This window comes from Fundulus heteroclitus, unplaced genomic scaffold (genome assembly GCF_011125445.2).
Source record: "Fundulus heteroclitus isolate FHET01 unplaced genomic scaffold, MU-UCD_Fhet_4.1 scaffold_45, whole genome shotgun sequence".
Taxonomy (NCBI): Eukaryota; Metazoa; Chordata; class Actinopteri; order Cyprinodontiformes; family Fundulidae; genus Fundulus; species Fundulus heteroclitus.
The window spans coordinates 1679554-1697037 of record NW_023396868.1 but is presented as its reverse complement, the minus strand read 5'-3'; the positions used below and the strand labels follow the sequence as shown (position 1 = coordinate 1697037).

General features: G+C 42.9%; 1 protein-coding gene and 2 long non-coding RNA genes across 6 annotated transcripts; 2 read left to right on the top strand and 1 right to left on the bottom strand.

The window, feature by feature from the left end:
- The first annotated feature begins 2578 nt into the window (after positions 1 to 2578).
- Positions 2579 to 9128, top strand: LOC118560551. The gene is given in 3 exon segments (XM_036131644.1): positions 2579 to 5618; positions 5621 to 6258; positions 6436 to 9128. Coding segments are annotated over 3 exon segments (5313 nt in total). The 5' UTR covers positions 2579 to 2599; the 3' UTR covers positions 8092 to 9128.
- Positions 9129 to 10818: 1690 nt separating this feature from the next.
- Positions 10819 to 12532, top strand: LOC118560558. Its single transcript, XR_004929441.1, has 3 exons — positions 10819 to 11535; positions 11741 to 11827; positions 12402 to 12532. It is a non-coding gene; the product is annotated as an uncharacterized LOC118560558 (long non-coding RNA).
- Positions 12533 to 13308: 776 nt separating this feature from the next.
- On the bottom strand, positions 13309 to 17096 carry LOC105924754. Of its 4 annotated transcripts, none has more exons than XR_004929438.1 (4): positions 15838 to 17096; positions 15634 to 15727; positions 14546 to 15501; positions 13309 to 14467 (listed from the first exon to the last, which is right to left on the bottom strand). It is a non-coding gene; the product is annotated as an uncharacterized LOC105924754 (long non-coding RNA). The 4 variants fall into 4 exon arrangements; XR_004929439.1 differs by having other exon boundaries at positions 13309 to 14805; positions 15402 to 15501; XR_004929440.1 differs by having other exon boundaries at positions 13309 to 15501; positions 15838 to 15974; positions 16316 to 17096.
- Positions 17097 to 17484: the final 388 nt, after the last annotated feature.

Sequence of the window (17484 nt, the reverse complement as noted above, 5' to 3'; positions counted from 1 at the left end):
CAATGGTAGACTTTGTATACAAGACAAATCACATTTATTTAGAAAGCACCATAATTGCACAAGGCTATTCAAAGTGCTTTCTTTACAGGTCATCAAACAGAGACCATAAAGGATGAGTATAAAAGCATTGCATAACAGAAAAAGAATACCTACAATAATACTAAAGGCTTAACAGAAATCAATGTTTGTCAAGACTTAGGCAGCAGCATTTGGATTGCCTGACTCTGTCTTTGAGACCAGCAAAGACAATTCTTGTAATAATTGGACTGGAAAATTAAGGCATGCACTTGTTTGTGTCCTGTTTTGAGAGTAAACCCTGCATTCTGCCAATGTTTTTAAAATTATAGTAAGCTTATTTAGTAACAGACTTTATGCAGTTTAGATCTTAGTTCAAAACATTATGGTTCCTCACATATCCTGCGATCGTTGAGAAACCGAGCCACTCTTCTCAATCTTTGCATAAATAGAAACCCCATACACCACTAAAAGCTTAACTTGGCATTTCTCTGCCTTGGTCCAGCCCGGAACCTTCTTAAGGTACCCATTTCTGCAGGCCTCTTTTAGATGACGGACCTGCCACAAGGACAAGGTAAGTACAACAAGGTGTAATATAACACACAAACTCTAAGGACTAGATTGAAATATTGCACAAATATTGACTTTGTTGGTACTCTAATTTCTGTCACCCTTCTTCTCCCGGGCTCAACCACTCTATTAAAGTGGTGCCACTGGATCTGAAACCAGGAAAAAAGGAAAGACAATAATCAAACACTTAAAATCAATTGTGTGGAATTATTTCTGAAATATGTGTTTAACACGTTCTGCAAATAAATCTTAGTGTTAACTTTACATTGAATCTAATCTTTTGTGGAGTCATCCTACATGCAAATAAAATGAGTAAAAATCACAAGTTTCCACTAAATATCGAATTCAAGACTTATTAGCAGCAATCAACTACTGTATGTCAGGCTAAAATATGGTCTCATAGAAACATATTAAAAGAATACAATATTTAAAACATCGACCTTAAGTCAGCATAAAATATTTGATTTGAACTTGTTAACTCAGCCTGACAAACAAAACACGTCATTATAAAAGAGAAACTTCAAACAGTAACGAAGTGACTTCGCCCTAACTTCAGAGACACAAGGACTTTCCTTGACCTTGCCGACATCTATGTTGTACACTGTGGTTTGGATGAAAGTGTACATGTGGTGGAGTATGCTGTTGTAAGATGTGTCAAACACAAAATAAGCCTTAAACAGTTCATCAAAGGCAGCAAGAGAAGACGTTGACCTGCAAGGTATGGCATTCTTAAGAATGATGAAGAACTGGGGGATTGTGTTCTTAACTCCAACAGCCAGGAGATAGGGTTGAGCTTGACTGGTGGTGGCAGCAAGATGCTCTTGAATGTTTGTTCCAGTCTGCAAATACCAACACAGAATGATTACAGTTAGTTATAATACACAAAACAAAAACAGAAAAGAAAAAAAAATTAACTCTCTGGTACCCTTTCAAAAACCACCCTCTTATACTCTTAAGGACAAAGTTTGGTGGACACTCTCTTTGGACGTAAATGTCCACAAGGGTACCAGAGGGTTAAGTTAGGCATATTAAGCACTAACTAGTTGCTTATTATAATACAAATTAGCAACATATTGGCTGCCAATCCTAATCATAAAGCACTATTTTAATGCCTTAGTGTGCATGACCATATTCTACAACTGTTAAACTATTATAAGTAGGGCTGGGCAAGTTAATGTGTTAATTTGACGTTAATTCATTAGGATATTAACGGCAACATTTACTTTATTGTGCATTAACGCATGTTGCTCACATGCTTTTATTTTGTGAAGGTCTGCTGCTGTAGTGTAGGGGTTTGACTCGGAACAGTAAGGGGCGATAATGCGCCAATAACCTGGCTGTCAGCCCAGCCTCTGTTTCAAACAGAAGAAGAATGGTGCTGGTTGCGGTGGAATCAGGAAAGGAAAAAGAAAATGTGGATAAAACAAAGCCGACATGGGGAAGTCACAGAACATTTTGTTGCGGAAAGTGCCTCCGCTGTATGTGATGATAGCTCAGTTTGTGGTGTGTACGCTAGAGGGGGGGCGCTGTGCGCTGCATGAACGGAAATGTTGGGAGCGAGCGAAGAAGGGACGGTGTGTGTGGGACAAAAAGAGTGTGTGTAGCGGACGACCAGTGCACCGGTTAAGGAAAAGGTTGTGCAGTTGTCGACTGTTGGTTGGCCCTATTAAAGAGTTGACTTTCCACCATATTCGTGCCACCGCTTGGTTTATGTGCAAGACGTATGACGGAGTTAACCCCGAAGTAAAGTCCACTTCGGCCCTGGAGGAAGAACTCCCCTGTGTCCTCCGACCACGGTCAGAAGACTGAGCAGGAACAGTTAACACTGGCGACCACGAAGGGACCTCTGCGTCTTGCTGGACAAGTGGTGAGTTTGGAGTAAGAGAGAAAGAAGCAGCTAGCAATAAAGCCGAGAGACTGCATTAGCCCGTTGCCGAACGACCGCAAGATGGACGCCGCCGCTCGCCAGCCCCCTAAAGACTATGGGCTCGAAACAGATTATTCCAACCCGTTTATGACATTGGATATGTCTTCCGAGGGTGCCGAGTGTAGAAAGGCTACTGAAGATGCGACGGTGGTGAAAGGTGAACATTTCAACCCTTTTCTCTGTGATGAACGCTGTTTTGGCTCGCATGCTACAGGAGGGGACTTGTTTGCACCGCGCTACGGCTCCGCTCAGCCACAGTTTAGCTCTACAAACCCATTCGTTGCTGCTGAATGTCAAAGTTATGCCCGTGGAGGGAATGCAGTCGGCGGGACGCATTACTACGCAGCCCCCGCGTTTCAAATGAAAAGTAATTACACGGACTCCAACCCGTTCGCCCCGGCTCATGTACGAAACTTTGTGCACAGCACGCCGGCCCCATTTAACCCTGTGGTATTTCCCGCAGTGCAATGTACCCCCGAACTGGATGAAACGATAAGCTATAAGCAAACCCCTGCATGGCCCCAGCCCCGCTTAAAAGCTGATAAACCCCGTTTCGTGTTGCGGCAACCCTTGTCCGACAGTGAGGAGGATGGAGATCCTAGAGAGAGGGTCCCTACTTTACGGCCGGGCCAATACGACGGTACCACACCATGGAAAGAATTTCTGCACAGGTTCGAAAGCTGCGCCGAAGCGAACCACTGGTCTGAAAAGACAATGACAGTGCAGCTGAAATTCTGCCTGGTTGGCACAGCGGGGGCCATTGTCCACAGAAATCCTCGCTCTTCCAAGTGGGATTACCGCCGCCTGGTGGACGAACTGGAAATTGCTTACGGTCCATCCTCTGATCATGCCGCTGCGGTGGCAGTAGAATTGAGGCAGCGAGTACGGAAACACAAAGAGGCCTTACATACATTCAGAGATGATATTTATGGGAAGGTGGCGGTGGCTTATGGTGACAGGGCTGAAGTCGAGCAGGACTCCATCGCTGTCGAAGTTTTCACAAATGGTCTGGGTGATGCAGAAATAGTCCAGAAATTATTAGAGCAACGACCATCCACACTCGCCCGTGCATATGAAATAGCTCATGCCCATGAAACCACAAGAAGGGCTGCAGCTTATGTCGCCAATGCCATGCAGCCAGGAGCCCGCAACATGGTGGAACGACGGCCCCGAACTGCTGTAGTTAGAGCCAATGACGAACATGAAAGAGTTATTAAAGCTACACCTGTGACAAGTTCTTCACAAAACTGGGTTGCCACACACATTCCCTCAGCCTTTAATAACCGCAAAAATGTGACAAAAGGGAAGGTTCGCTGCCATAACTGTCAAGGTTGGGGTCATATACAGAAGCAGTGCCCCTCTCCCCACAAGACCACAAAGGGTTTGATATCTGGCGGTTCCCCCTGTGACACCCAAGAATCCACTGTGCTCCACCTGAAAAGCCAAAGCCAGGAAATGAGTATCCGCATGCGACTCTATGAAGTGGAGGTGTGCGCTCTGTTGGACAGTGGGGCGCGGAGAAATGTGCTACCGTTGCGCTGTTATAATTCCATCCATCCTGATGTGAGACCTCAGCTGTGTCCATCAATTGTTGAGACTTTATTGGGGGTCGGACCTGTAGATGTGCCAGTGCTGGGTGAGACCCAGATACCTGTCAGCATCAACAACCGTCAGGTGGATGTGGATTTTCTTGTAGCAGATATAGCAAGGTTAGAAGTGCTGCTGGGCCATCCTTTCCTCGCACAAGCTGAAGCCCGTCTTGATTTCGGCAGACATCGCATTATCCTGTTTGGTGAAGAAGTCCCCCACTACCAACCCGATTCCAACCTGAAGTCGCATGCAGTGAAAATATCTAGAACCGTGATGGTGGAACCAGGACAGGAGTATGTTGTGAGGGGCAGCGTGCAGCTAAGTGGGACAGCCTGCAGTGACATGATACTTAGCCCTACTAAAGGTTTTATTGAGAAGCACAAAGTACTCCTCGCTAGAGTCTTAGTTCATCCCCAGAGGTCTAAAACGGTCCCTCTTCGCCTCTTTAATCTGGGCAATAACGCTGTGACCATTAAAGAAGGATCCCTGGTTAGTCTCCTCCAGCCAGCTGAAGCCTTGCAGCCTCCCTGTGCCTCACCAGCCACAGACTCGCCAGCCAGCGTTCCAGTGGTCCCTTTGCACCTTGAGGAGCTTTATGCTCAGAGCTCTAAAAACCTCAATGAGGGTGAGTGCCTCCAACTTAAACAGTTGCTCTCTACTTATGGACTTGTGTTCTCCACAGGGCCTGCTGATCTGGGCCGGACCAATCTCGTCCAGCACGATGTTGTACTTCGTCCAGGTGCCCCGATAAAACAACCTCCACGTAGAATGGCGAAAGAGAAGCAGCAATTCGCCGACCGGCAGATACATGACAGCCTGCAGGACGGTCTCGCCCAACGCAGCCACAGCAGCTGGGCCTCACCCATAATTATGGTACGCAAGAAGGATGGGACATACCGGCTCTGCATTGATTACAGGGCTCTCAATGAGCAAACCGTACCGGACGCTTATCCCCTGCCCCGTATCCAGGATATGCTGGATACACTGTCTACTGCCAGATGGTTCAGCACGTTGGACCTTACCTTGGGTTACTGGCAGGTGGAGTTGACGCCAAGAGCACGCAAAGCCACAGCATTCTGCGCCAGGACGGGTCTCTTTGAGTGGAATGTCATGCCGTTTGGGTTATGTAACGCCCCTGCAACGTTCCAGCGGCTGATGGACCGCGTTTTGGCTGGCATGCAGTGGGAGACCTGTTTGGTCTACCTGGATGACATCATCGTGCTGGCGAGGGATGTGTCGGAGATGCTGCAGCGGCTGGGCCAGGTGTTTTATAGACTGCAACAAGCTAATCTGAAACTAAAACCTGCCAAATGCTGCCTTTTCCGTCGGGAGGTGGCCTACCTAGGTCACATAGTGTCTGAGCGTGGTGTAGCTACGGACCCCAGCAAGGTCCAAAAAGTCAGAATGTGGCCCACACCGTCATCCATCCAGGAGGTCCGACGTTTCATTGGTTTGGCATCATACTATCGCCGATTTGTGAAGGACTTTGCATCCATTGCTGAACCCCTTCATAACCTAAGAAAAATGCTCGCTTCCAATGGCATGCCGAGCACCAGGCTGCTTTCAACAAGTTAAAGTGTCTCCTCACCTCGGCCCCCATTCTTGGCTATCCCATGGACTGCGGGGAAATGATACTCGACACTGATGCAAGTGACACCGGCATTGGTGCTGTACTGTCACAAATCCAGGGGGGTGTGGAAAGGGTGTTGGCTTATGGCAGTCGCAAGTTGCCAAAGCCGGAACAAAACTACTGCACAACAAGATGTGAACTTCTGGCCATAGTGGAGTTCACCTCCCATTTTCGTCAGTATCTTCTCGGCCGGCCGTTTAAGGTGCGTACGGATCATAGTAGTCTGCGCTGGCTGACCAAAAAGAGAGAGCCAGAAGGACAGTTGGCTCGATGGCTGGAAAAACTGGCTGAATACGACTTTGAGATTATCCACCGTCCGGGTCGACAGCACACGAATGCCGACAGCCTCTCCAGGAGACCCTGCCGCCAGTCCTGCCCATGTAAAGTGCAGGACCCCTCGACACCACCCAAAACCATCACCCATCAAGCTGTCCAGTGCGATTTGAACTCTAACATCAGCTCCCTGTTGCTGAGTTCAGTGGGGGTGGAGGACCAACCTTCCACCACAGAGGTTTGTCCAGTGGGGGTAAGTCAAAACACCCTTACAACATCTACCGAGACTTTAGACCAAAACATTTCCACTGACACAGACAGAATGCATGCCAATGTTCAAACTGATGGATGCATGGTGAAATTGACAGAGAAAATATATGTGGCTGAGACTGTTGACACGGCTTCTTTGTTTCATGGCTGGACCATGGAGGAGCTGAGCCAGGCCCAGGATGCTGATGTGGACATTGCACCCATACGCAGCTGGATGAAGGCCGATGACAAACGCCCCCCGTGGTCTGTGGTCTCGCCATGCAGCCCGGCCACTAAGACGTACTGGACTCAATGGAAACGACTTTACTTCAGGGATGGGGTTCTGGTCCGTCGGTTCTATTGCCTTGACGACATCCAATTCTACCCACAGATTGTGCTGCCACGTAAACTACAACTCGACGTGATGAGACAGATGCATGAGCGGCCAGTGGGTGGACAATTTGGCGTAGAGCTGACCCTGACCAGATTAAGAACCCGATACTACTGGTACCACATGAGGGAGGATGTTGCCCTTTGGTGTAAGACCTGTACCAGCTGTGCGTCACGGGCTCGACCCCAGAAGACACCGCAAGCCCCTATGGGAACAGTCCAGGTAGGAGCTCCTATGGAGCGCATTGCGTTGGACATTATGGGACCACTAAATGAGACGGAGCGTGGAAACCGCTATGTGCTTGTGATACAAGATTACTTCACAAAGTGGACTGAAGCATTTCCTATTCCGAACGAGCGAGCTGTGACCGTTGCCGGTATCGTAGCTAGTGAGTGGGTGTGCCGCTATGGAATACCTGAAGCGCTTCACAGCGACCAGGGACGCAATTTTGAGTCTGAGGTGTTCCAAGGGATGTGCAGTTTGTTTGGGATAGACAAGACTCACACAACACCATTCAGGCCGCAGTCAGACGGTCAGGTCGAGCGTTTCAACACCACCCTCCAAAAGATCCTGGCAACCACAGCAGCACGCTGCCATTGGGATTGGGACCTAATGATTCCTTATGCTGTTATGGCGTACAGGTCAACCAAACATAGTGCTACAGGTTTCTCTCCAAACTTTGTGATGTTAGGCCGAGAAGTAAGTGAACCAGCGGACCTCGTCGCCGGTTTGCCCCCTGATCCGGAACACCAACCCACTGCTCCAGAGTATGTGCAGCAGATGCGGGAACGTTTGGAGTTGGCCCACCAAATCGCTAGAGAAGCCCTGGGGGACTCGGTCACACGTGCAAAGAGACAGTACGACAAAAACTGCTGCCACACACAGTACAGAGTTGGAGACCCTGTGTGGTATCTTATTAAAGGAACACGTCATGTCAAGAATAAAGTCAAAAAGTTCCTCCCAGCATATGAAGGCCCATTCTTCGTCCTGGGCCAACTGGATGACCTAGTTTACCGGATACAAAAAAAACCTAGGTCCAAGGTGAAAGTCGTCCACCATGATCAGCTAAAGCATTACCGCAGTCGGGAGCCTCTGGACAACGGATGGGCCCTGGATCAGAGTCGACACTGGGAACCAACAGAGGTTCTACCACCAGCCTTAGAAGGGGACTCTGCAGACTGTGACCTGGATTTACAGGGTTTGTTCTCTGATGTAACCAGTGGAGGTGCTGACGGTTCCCTGTTGCCTACCTCAACTGCAAAGAATCCCAGTCCGGGTGTATTTGTCCCATCCTCCCCTTCCCATGTCAACTCTGAGGATGGTGGGGGTGCGGTGGGATATTCACCTCCTCTGGGTCCGCCGTTCCGACGATCTAGGCGCCAGCGTAGAGCACCAGACCGGTACGGCTCATGGATTGTTCCAAGTAAGACCATGGACTCAGTTTAAGGTTCCAGGAGTTGGTTAAAACGGTTCGTACTGACCACCTGTATCTGTTTTCTTTATTACTGTTCAGTTGTCCGTACCGCAGAGAAAATTTAACTTCAGAGCAAATGGTTTGTTTCACGGGCATGATTGCTGTTTGTTTTGTTTTTTTTATATCTGATGGGGTTCAGTTAGTGTCCTGCCTGGTCGTCCTGGATGTCGCTGAGTAGTTTCTCTCCCCCTCTATTGCATGTAAAGCTTAATGTGGCACATGAGGTTCACCTTGAACGGGTTAAAGACATCACTGAGATATGTGGTTTGATGCTACACTCCACCTATATGTACGGACGATTGTCAGTTTTTCTTTTCCTCTTATAGTGATGGGATTGTGTAACAGTTTTATGCGCCGCAATGCTGGAGTGGAATTATTTCTTAATTGCCATCCAGAGTGGGGGTAGTGTTGCGGAAAGTGCCTCCGCTGTATGTGATGATAGCTCAGTTTGTGGTGTGTACGTTAGAGGGGGGGGCGCTGTGTGCTGCATGAACGGAAATGTTGGGAGCGAGCGAAGAAGGGACGGTGTGTGTGGGACAAAAAGAGTGTGTGTAGCGGACGACCAGTGCACCGGTTAAGGAAAAGGTTGTGCAGTTGTCGACTGTTGGCTGGCCCTATTAAAGAGTTGACTTTCCACCATATTCGTGCCACCGCTTGGTTTATGTGCAAGACGTATGACGGAGGTAACCCCGAAGTAAAGTCCACTTCGGCCCTGGAGGAAGAACTCCCCTGTGTCCTCCGACCACGGTCAGAAGACTGAGCAGGAACGGTTAACAATTTAAATTGCCATTTTCAGTTTAAAGTTCTTCCAGCAACGAATATGACAGAAACAAGTTAGTTGTAACCACTGCCAAGTTAAACTTATCACCAGAGCACCTTGAGCTTAACATATTACTCAAATGCCAAAAACACTGTAGATATCACCAAACAATTCAATGACTCGGAGAAGCTAACCTGGCGAAGTGAATACCTACTGTAGATCCTTTTTGTGCTTCACACTTTGGTATTGAACAAAGTGTGAAGCTGCCCCCGCCCATTCTCACGACCTTTTACAGAAGCACCATAGAGAGTATTCTGACCAGCTGTCTCTCTGTGTGGTGTGGAGGCTGCAGTGCCTCCGACTGGAAGAACGTGAGGAGAGTGGTGAGGACAGCAGAAGGGATCATCGGGGCTCCTCTTCCGTCCATTAATGACATTTCATCGCAGCGCTGTGTGTCACGAGCCCGTAACATCATCAGAGACCCCTCACACCCCCACCATGGACTATTCTCCCTGCTGCCCTCTGGAAAGAGGTTCCGCAGCATCCGCTGCAGGTCCACCAGGTTCTGCAAAAGCTTTTTCCCTGCTGCCATCAGACTGTTGAACTGCTGAAGTATAAAAACGGACTGAGTACCACACTCGACCCGCTAATTTGCACATTTGTATGTATCCTTCAATATCGCTGCTGCACTTTTTCCGGAAACGTACTGCAAAACTGTTTACAATGCAACTGTCTATTGTTAAATCACTGCTGCACCTTACTGCATATTTGTTTACATTGCTTACATTGTCTTTACATTTCAATCTGCCTACTGCTCACTGCTGCACTTTATCCGAAAGTTAATTGAAAGTTATCCTGTATTTGACTGTGATTTACCACTGCATTTTTCTTATCCTGTACTGTAAATTCACTGCAAGGTATCCTGTAGAGTTACTGCAATCTTTCTGAGCTGTATGAAAAAACGAAATTTCGTTCTGTATGCACTCTGTGCTACAAAATGACAATAAAGAAAGTCTAAGTCCTCTAAAAAAAAAAAAAAAAAATGGTAATGCTGCTCCCTGCTGTTACCTCAGAAATTGCCTGTTTTTGATAAAAAATTTTCCCCCATAAAGAGAATTCCCTGTCAGTGGCAATAAGCTTTAATTTATTATTATTGCTATTTTTTGTTTTACATGTTTAAGTTGAGATTTACATTAAATATGTGTTACTGATAAGTGCTACAAATGTTACACTTTTGTTCATATGGCAGCAGAACATTAAAATAAAAGTGCTTCACACTACTTTTGAATTAATTCTTGGAGTTTGCGCATATAATGCAATTAATCATGATTAATCAGGCAAATTAGGCAGTTAATTGTGGTTAAAGATTTTAATCGTTGCCCAGCACTAATTATAAGATTTTTCTCTCAATAACCTCCAAAAATACAAACCTTGAAAACCACTAGATGCTTCTCTACTTGGGATGCGGAAACCTTTACTGGTCTCTTCCAACCCTGAGCAGAGGGTGGAATCAGGTGTAGCAGCAATAACACTGACGAAAGGTCACTGTCCCAACCTGTAACAATAATTGTGTTCAATTTCAACACCCTTCAGTTATGCAGACTCCATCCATCAATCGTCTTCTGCTTATCCTGGGTCGGGTCGCGGGGTAGCAGCTTCAGTAGGGGGGCCCAGACGTCCCTCTCCCCAGCCACTTGGGCCAGCTTCTCAGGAGGAATCCCAAAGCGTTCCCAGGCCAGTCAAGAAACATAAGCTGTGTCTCAATTCGGCGGCTGCGTCCTTCGAAGTACACATTTTAAGGCCGGTGACGTCACAACGATGCGCGGAGGCTGTCCCATTTAGCAAAAATTCTGAGGATGCTTAAAATGCAGCCTTCAAATGCGTCCTCCTTTTCCCCGAATTCTGAGGATGCACCGATACCATCCTTAGTGGCCTCGCCTGCCATAAAATTTCCCGAGGTGCTTTGCTCGCTTTTTTTTTTTAGTTGTTGAAGAAGAAGAAAGAAGGCGGATTTTCATCAAGACTAATGAAAGCAGCAGCAGCGCTGGCAGTAGTGCTGAGTACAGCTTTAAATGTAAGTAGTTTGTTTTTATTTTTTTAACTGAACATCTATTAAAATACATGACGGTAACGGAGCCACCGGAATTTGTAGGACCAGCTAAAGCTTAGAGCTAATCTGTTGATACGAGACGTTCAGCAACATTAAAAGCCTTCATAAAAATGTCACAATTTTTTATTTTAACCTACATCTTATTGTAACTGTGCTGATAGCCGTGTCCCTCACAAATCCGATCAATCTATTCTCATACAGTTTATTACAAATGATTAGAACTGTCAAAGCTTAATGCAGCTGAAGAAATAACATCAGTCCAGCTGTACTGGGCTGTCAATACTGCAAACGTTTTGTTTGAATACTCAATAACGTATAGTTAATTTACAGTACAGTATAATAAGGTTTAAAGTATAATTCACTTGAAAAAACAATACCGGCGTAATTATACAGAACAGTCATTTTGCCTGTTGATATAACAGAAATATGCTTTACATGTCATTTTGTTCTAGGGAGCAGGGAGCATACAGAGGAGTTGATAAAACTCCGTGGGCAAAATGACCACCTCTTTACCAGGACCAAAAACACTGCCGCAGTCGGATGGAGGTAAGAGTTGAGACATAATTCCATATACATGTTGCATTTGTATGTAAAATTCACACAAATTCAAAGAAGTCCTGTTCAAACACCAACGTACAAATATAATCTTTTGATCACATCAAATGATGCCCAGATGTTACTTTTTTTAAATCTTATAGTTGTGATAGTAGTGATCCTTGTGTGTTTATCTCTTCTCGTTTCTCTTGTTTAGAACAATCCTGCAAAAAACAGGCCTGGAGGGTAAAGTTGAGCCACAACAGGCCAAAAAAGAGTGGGACAACTTGAAAAAAATTACAAAGTATGTTCAGGTTTGGCTAATGTAATGAAATACACACACACACATGTGTGTATTTCATTACATATATATACACATACATACATACATATATATATATATATATATATATATATATATATATATATATATATATATATATACATACATACATACATACATACATACATATATATATATATATATACATATACATACATACATACATACATACATATATATATATATATATATATATACACATACATATATATATATATATATATATATATACACATACATATATATATATATATATATATATACACATACATATATATATATATATATATATATATATATATACACATACATATATATACACATACATATATATATACATATATATATACATATATAGCTACATAATATATATATACATATATATACACATACATATATATATACATTATAATACATATATCATATATATATATATATATATATATATATATATATATATATATATATATATATATATATATATAAAAAACACTACAGAAAATCTGTTGACACAAATTGTTTTCCTCTACTTTAGGAATGCAAAGATCCAGGGACAGGGCATGGGGTCAGTGGGAAGCCTACTGCTGCCACCTGGCCATGGTTTATCCTCAGGTTTTGTGTTGCTGTTATTGTTAAATTAAATTATTAAAGTGTTTATAAAAGTTATTGTTGTCTGTGTGTTCTTAAAGTCTTTTAACCTTTTACATTATCTGTTTCATCACTTCTTTACAATTTAAGTAAACTTAGAACAACTTCTCAGTGACATCAATTTATTTTTAGAGGAACAAGTATTTACAATAAACTAACAAAAACATTTTAACTATTTACATTAGATTTTAAAATTAACTACTACAACTATTTACAGAAAAATAAATATTACTAAAGAACATATATATATATATATATATATATATATATATATATATATATATATATATATATATATATATATATATATATATATATATATATATATATATATACAATTTTGACTGAGCAGGAGTCCCTGGTGGTGCTGCTGGACTGGATGGGATGCCACACAGGTGACCTTGGAGTCTTCTGACTGCGAGTGGGACATCATCTGGGGGGTGGGGGATGCCTCTCTCCACTGTTCACCACATCGTCCATCAGGGTTTGCAGGGCTGACCCAATCGACGGCTGCCATGTTCCTAAAAATGTTGAAGAAGACGCAGAAAATTACTTTACTACAACTGTTTTCATAACCCTTACATGAGAAAAGCTAAAAAGTGATTATACTTGCCATCTAAATGTAATCGTGGTCGGGTAGAACCTCCTCCAGGGCAGACTATTCAATTCAAATTACTAAAGTTACAAACATATGCCTATATCAAGTCTTACAAATAAATATAACATTTTATATTTAAACATATTCGTCAATCTGCTGACAAGCGTTTGCTTAATGACTGGTATATTATGATCATTAGCAGGCCCCTGTGGGTGAAAATAATAGCAGGTAAATGTTACCTCTCCACTGCGCTCCTCCAGCCTGAGAAAAATTCGTCGCCGGCTTTACTGCCGCCGAAGCCGTCTAAACCAACTCTCCTCCTCCAATAACAAGTAAATAAAAAATAAATAAATTCAATATCTATTTTTTGCGTCGTTTATCAGCGCTGGTGCTGTTTTTCGCCGGGCTTGGGGTAGACGTGATGACGTCGTATCGCAACCAGGAAGTGCTCTCTTCACCACAAGGGACCAATAGATCTTCCAGTCTGCACGGTCTGACAGTATGCAGTTATGCAGACTGAAATTCAGTGCAGAGCTACTGAATTTTGTTTACAAAGGGAAATTCAAATGTTAACATGATTCAGACATTTTGTGCGCTTTTTCAAAATTAGAGGACTGTGGAACACTGATTAAACCTTGTGGGAACCTAATTTACTCCTTCTAGGACATGGCTTACACATTTTGACCGCTCTAATTCAAGTGGGGTGTCCCAAAAAATGCAGGACATTAGTTCACTTCTCACACCTCAGAAGTGCAGAAATTGTAAGCCAAATATGCCGCAAAGGAACATTCTATGAGACAGGTCTTTAGAAACAGGAGCAGATGGTTGAAACCCAGTTGAAGACACCGTCAAGAAGAAAATGAAACTGACGTTTGAGTATCGCCACAACATTGTCCTTGACCCACAACAGACAATGTTAGCTCTGCACTGGCAGTAGCATTTCTAAAAATACAGAAAATATATTAATTTATGTTTTTTTATATCCTCACAAGAAGCTATACAACTAATACCATAGGATTAACACTTCAGTACTTTTGAAGTTTTGTTTAATATTTCCTCCTACATTTATTACAGATCCAGCTTTAATTATGCTGTTATGTAAATATTTAGAGAATATTAAAATAATTACAATGAAATATCTCAAGTATATGAGAGCAGAAGAAGGACAAGAAACAATCAAGAACTTCGGTGCCATTCTCAGGTGGATCAGCTGCCAACAAGAGTTCTTCATGCTCACTTGTAGATGGGAGCTTTCTGCACTGTTGGATTATTTTTTTCTTAAACTTGACCGGCCACCTCTCCAGAAGCTTGCTTGAGGTACCCTCTCCAAACATCAGAATGAAATCCTGTTCAACCTGGGATGGGGGTAATGTTGGGTGACAATTTCAAGTAATTAACAGGCAAAAAAAAGTTAAAGGGTGATAGATAATTACCAAGCCTTTGACGTCTTTAAAACGTGGAAATTCGGACAGTATGTTGCTTGACTGTTGTGGGTCAAGGACAATGTTGTGGCGATACTCAAACGTCAGTTTCATTTTCTTCTTGACGGTGTCTTCATCTGCTGAATGTTTCATCAGTGAGATTGCTTCGTTGCACTCATCTTCAGTTAGGGCAGTGTCTGGAACAAACTCGGACTCTCATCTGACAATTGATCCTCCAGACACATCTTCACCAGAGGATTGTTTGGCTGATTCTACATAACATTGGGAAATGCATTATTATACATACAGGTATAAAAAATATTTGTAAAAACCTGGGCAACTCATAAAGAGGTAATCTACACAAAAGTAGAAGCTAAATTCACAATTTATGATTATTCACATGATTTCATACATTGATAATGGTTCAAAATGCATGTCTAGTCTTTTGAATCAACCAGAACTTGCCATGCCAGCCTGTTGACAAAGTTAGAGGAATTGAAGGGTGTAGTTAGACTTAAAGAAAGTAAATATTATTTTACTGAGAAGCATTGTGTGCAACAAATACAGTAACCAGTATCGTTTCCAGGATCTCTGCAGGTTTCAACAAGCCAAATTTAAGATTTTTAAAGAACATAATGAATACAATGCAAGACCCATTCCACAACCATACTGCAAAAAAGTACAAAAGGCTTAAAGGAAATTTGGAGGCCAGGAATTACTTGCAAAGTATAGAATTTTTTTTCACAACTCTTTCACATTGGAATACAAGATGCTTAACCTAACTAGAAAAAAATTAACATTTATACATCAAGACCTTTCAAAACAGTATTCACTAATTTTATGAGATTTTACAATAGTTTTCCGTTACCTCCAAACGAGGAACGCCTATCTTTAGCAGTGCCTCTCTGAATAGTTTTAATCCTCCAGGCCAAGTACACAGTTACACTCTGCCCGTCATAATAGTGCTCCTTGTAGGGTAAAGGATAAACAGAAAAAAGAGAGACATTCATTAATTAAGTGAAACAACGGGCTCTAATATGATTACATTTTTCTCAACACAGCATTTAACCTTACTACAAGCATTATTGTTTGCAACTCACATAGCCATTCTTAGAGAATGGGTCACTGAGGTAGGGGAATAAGGACACTATTCCTCTGGCGTACATTTCTTTCACCTGCCTGGGTGGGGATGTACTGCAAAGTTGAAGAAGAAAGGAGTTTGCAGTTATATTAACTGGATTTAATTTTGATTTCAAATTAATCTCCAAGCTGGATTCAGCACAAAAACTCTGTTAGCAGATTACCCATTCTTTTCAGTCATGTCAGCTGCCAGCATGTTAACCATTTTCCGTCTGGTTTCATCCGTCAAGGACTTGGTTCGGCTGTATTCATTTATTATACGTTCCCCACCTGTTTTTTTGGTAAGAACTGATTCCACCAACTTGAAACACAACACAAAAGAATTCAACACATTAGGAATATGTCGCAACTTGTCATTTCCTATTGTGGGACAATAAAGGGATTTTCTATTCTATGCTGCACCAAAAGAGCGGAAGAGAGAGAAACTCCCTCCAGACAGTGACATGGTCATGAGAATTAGAGAGGATATATTAATTTATACTTTGTGAAAAACAAACAAATTCAATTGCTTTTAATAGCTCATATACTTTAAGTGTGCACTTTATTATAGTAAAATAAAAAAATTAAGGGGCTAACAAAAAAACATAAGTTCATGAGCTCAACAAGGTCTTCAAACCATGTAAATATTATAAAAACTCTTACATGCTTAGCTTCCGCTTCCAACCTCTGGCGTGTTCTGGAGGGACTATCAGGAATGATGTCTGTATCCTCAGAGTTCCAAGAATTTAGGGATCATGGTTAGGACTACTCAGGAGAGGCTCCGCCTTTACGGCTATTAGTGGGCTAAAAGCGAAGCAGAAAGTAATCATCCCGTCCGCTCCGACCACAAACAAAACGCACTCAGAGAACAACTTCAAACTCAGCCTTCGGCTTGCGTAATTACGCACCAGAGCACACTGAGGAGAGCAATAGAGGAGATTTGTCTGGTCAGCACAGAGACTGAGATGAGAACCCTGTCGCTGTAAAAGGTGATGGTAATGGTTAAAAACTAACAGGCTAGAAGTGCATGGAGCTGAAAAGAGGGAAAATATCACCAGCTGGATAAGGCGTAAAGACGCAGCGTGAAGTGAACCCCTGTGCTTTAAGTGTTGGAGCTAAGGGAAAAATGGCGTACCATATAGGCTAGATGAAACTTCTTACCAATCAGGTTATAGATCTATACTGATAAACAAACCCATAGATTAATGTGCAACAGTATAATAATACGGTCAATAACTTAAAACTACTTTATTTTATTCAGTATTATTTGAACAATTGTGTGTGTTTTTTCTGTTTCAACCCACTAACTGAACGTGTTAATATTTCCCTTTCAATTTTTTACAAAAGTAATACATGTCTACTTCCATGTCTGGTAGGATAAAAATGTGACTGAGTTGATTGGACCAGCTCTTCCAGGGTCCAGTCAGCTCCGCCCCCAGCACAACCCCCCCCCCCCCCCCCCGAAAATTAGCATAATCTCACTCTTAACTTTTGATAAATGTTGAGAGGTCTGGCCTTACGTAATCAACACCTGGGGATCCTGACAGACTGACCAGGTGTCAATTATAAGTAACAGGTCCTTTGGTTTAGGGATGAGAGTAATCAACCCTAGAGTTAAAGTGGGATGGAGGGTGGCCTCAATAATACTTTCATAATATACTGCCAATAAGAAGTGAACTGAGGCGCGCTCTAAAACTCTAGCAAACATTTGTTCCAGATGACTTATTATTCTGAAATGAACGCAAAATTCATTGTCATCAACAATGACGCTTAGTATCTGTCTAAGAATTTAGAAACTTGTTAGCATTATATTCACAGTATATGGACCTTTA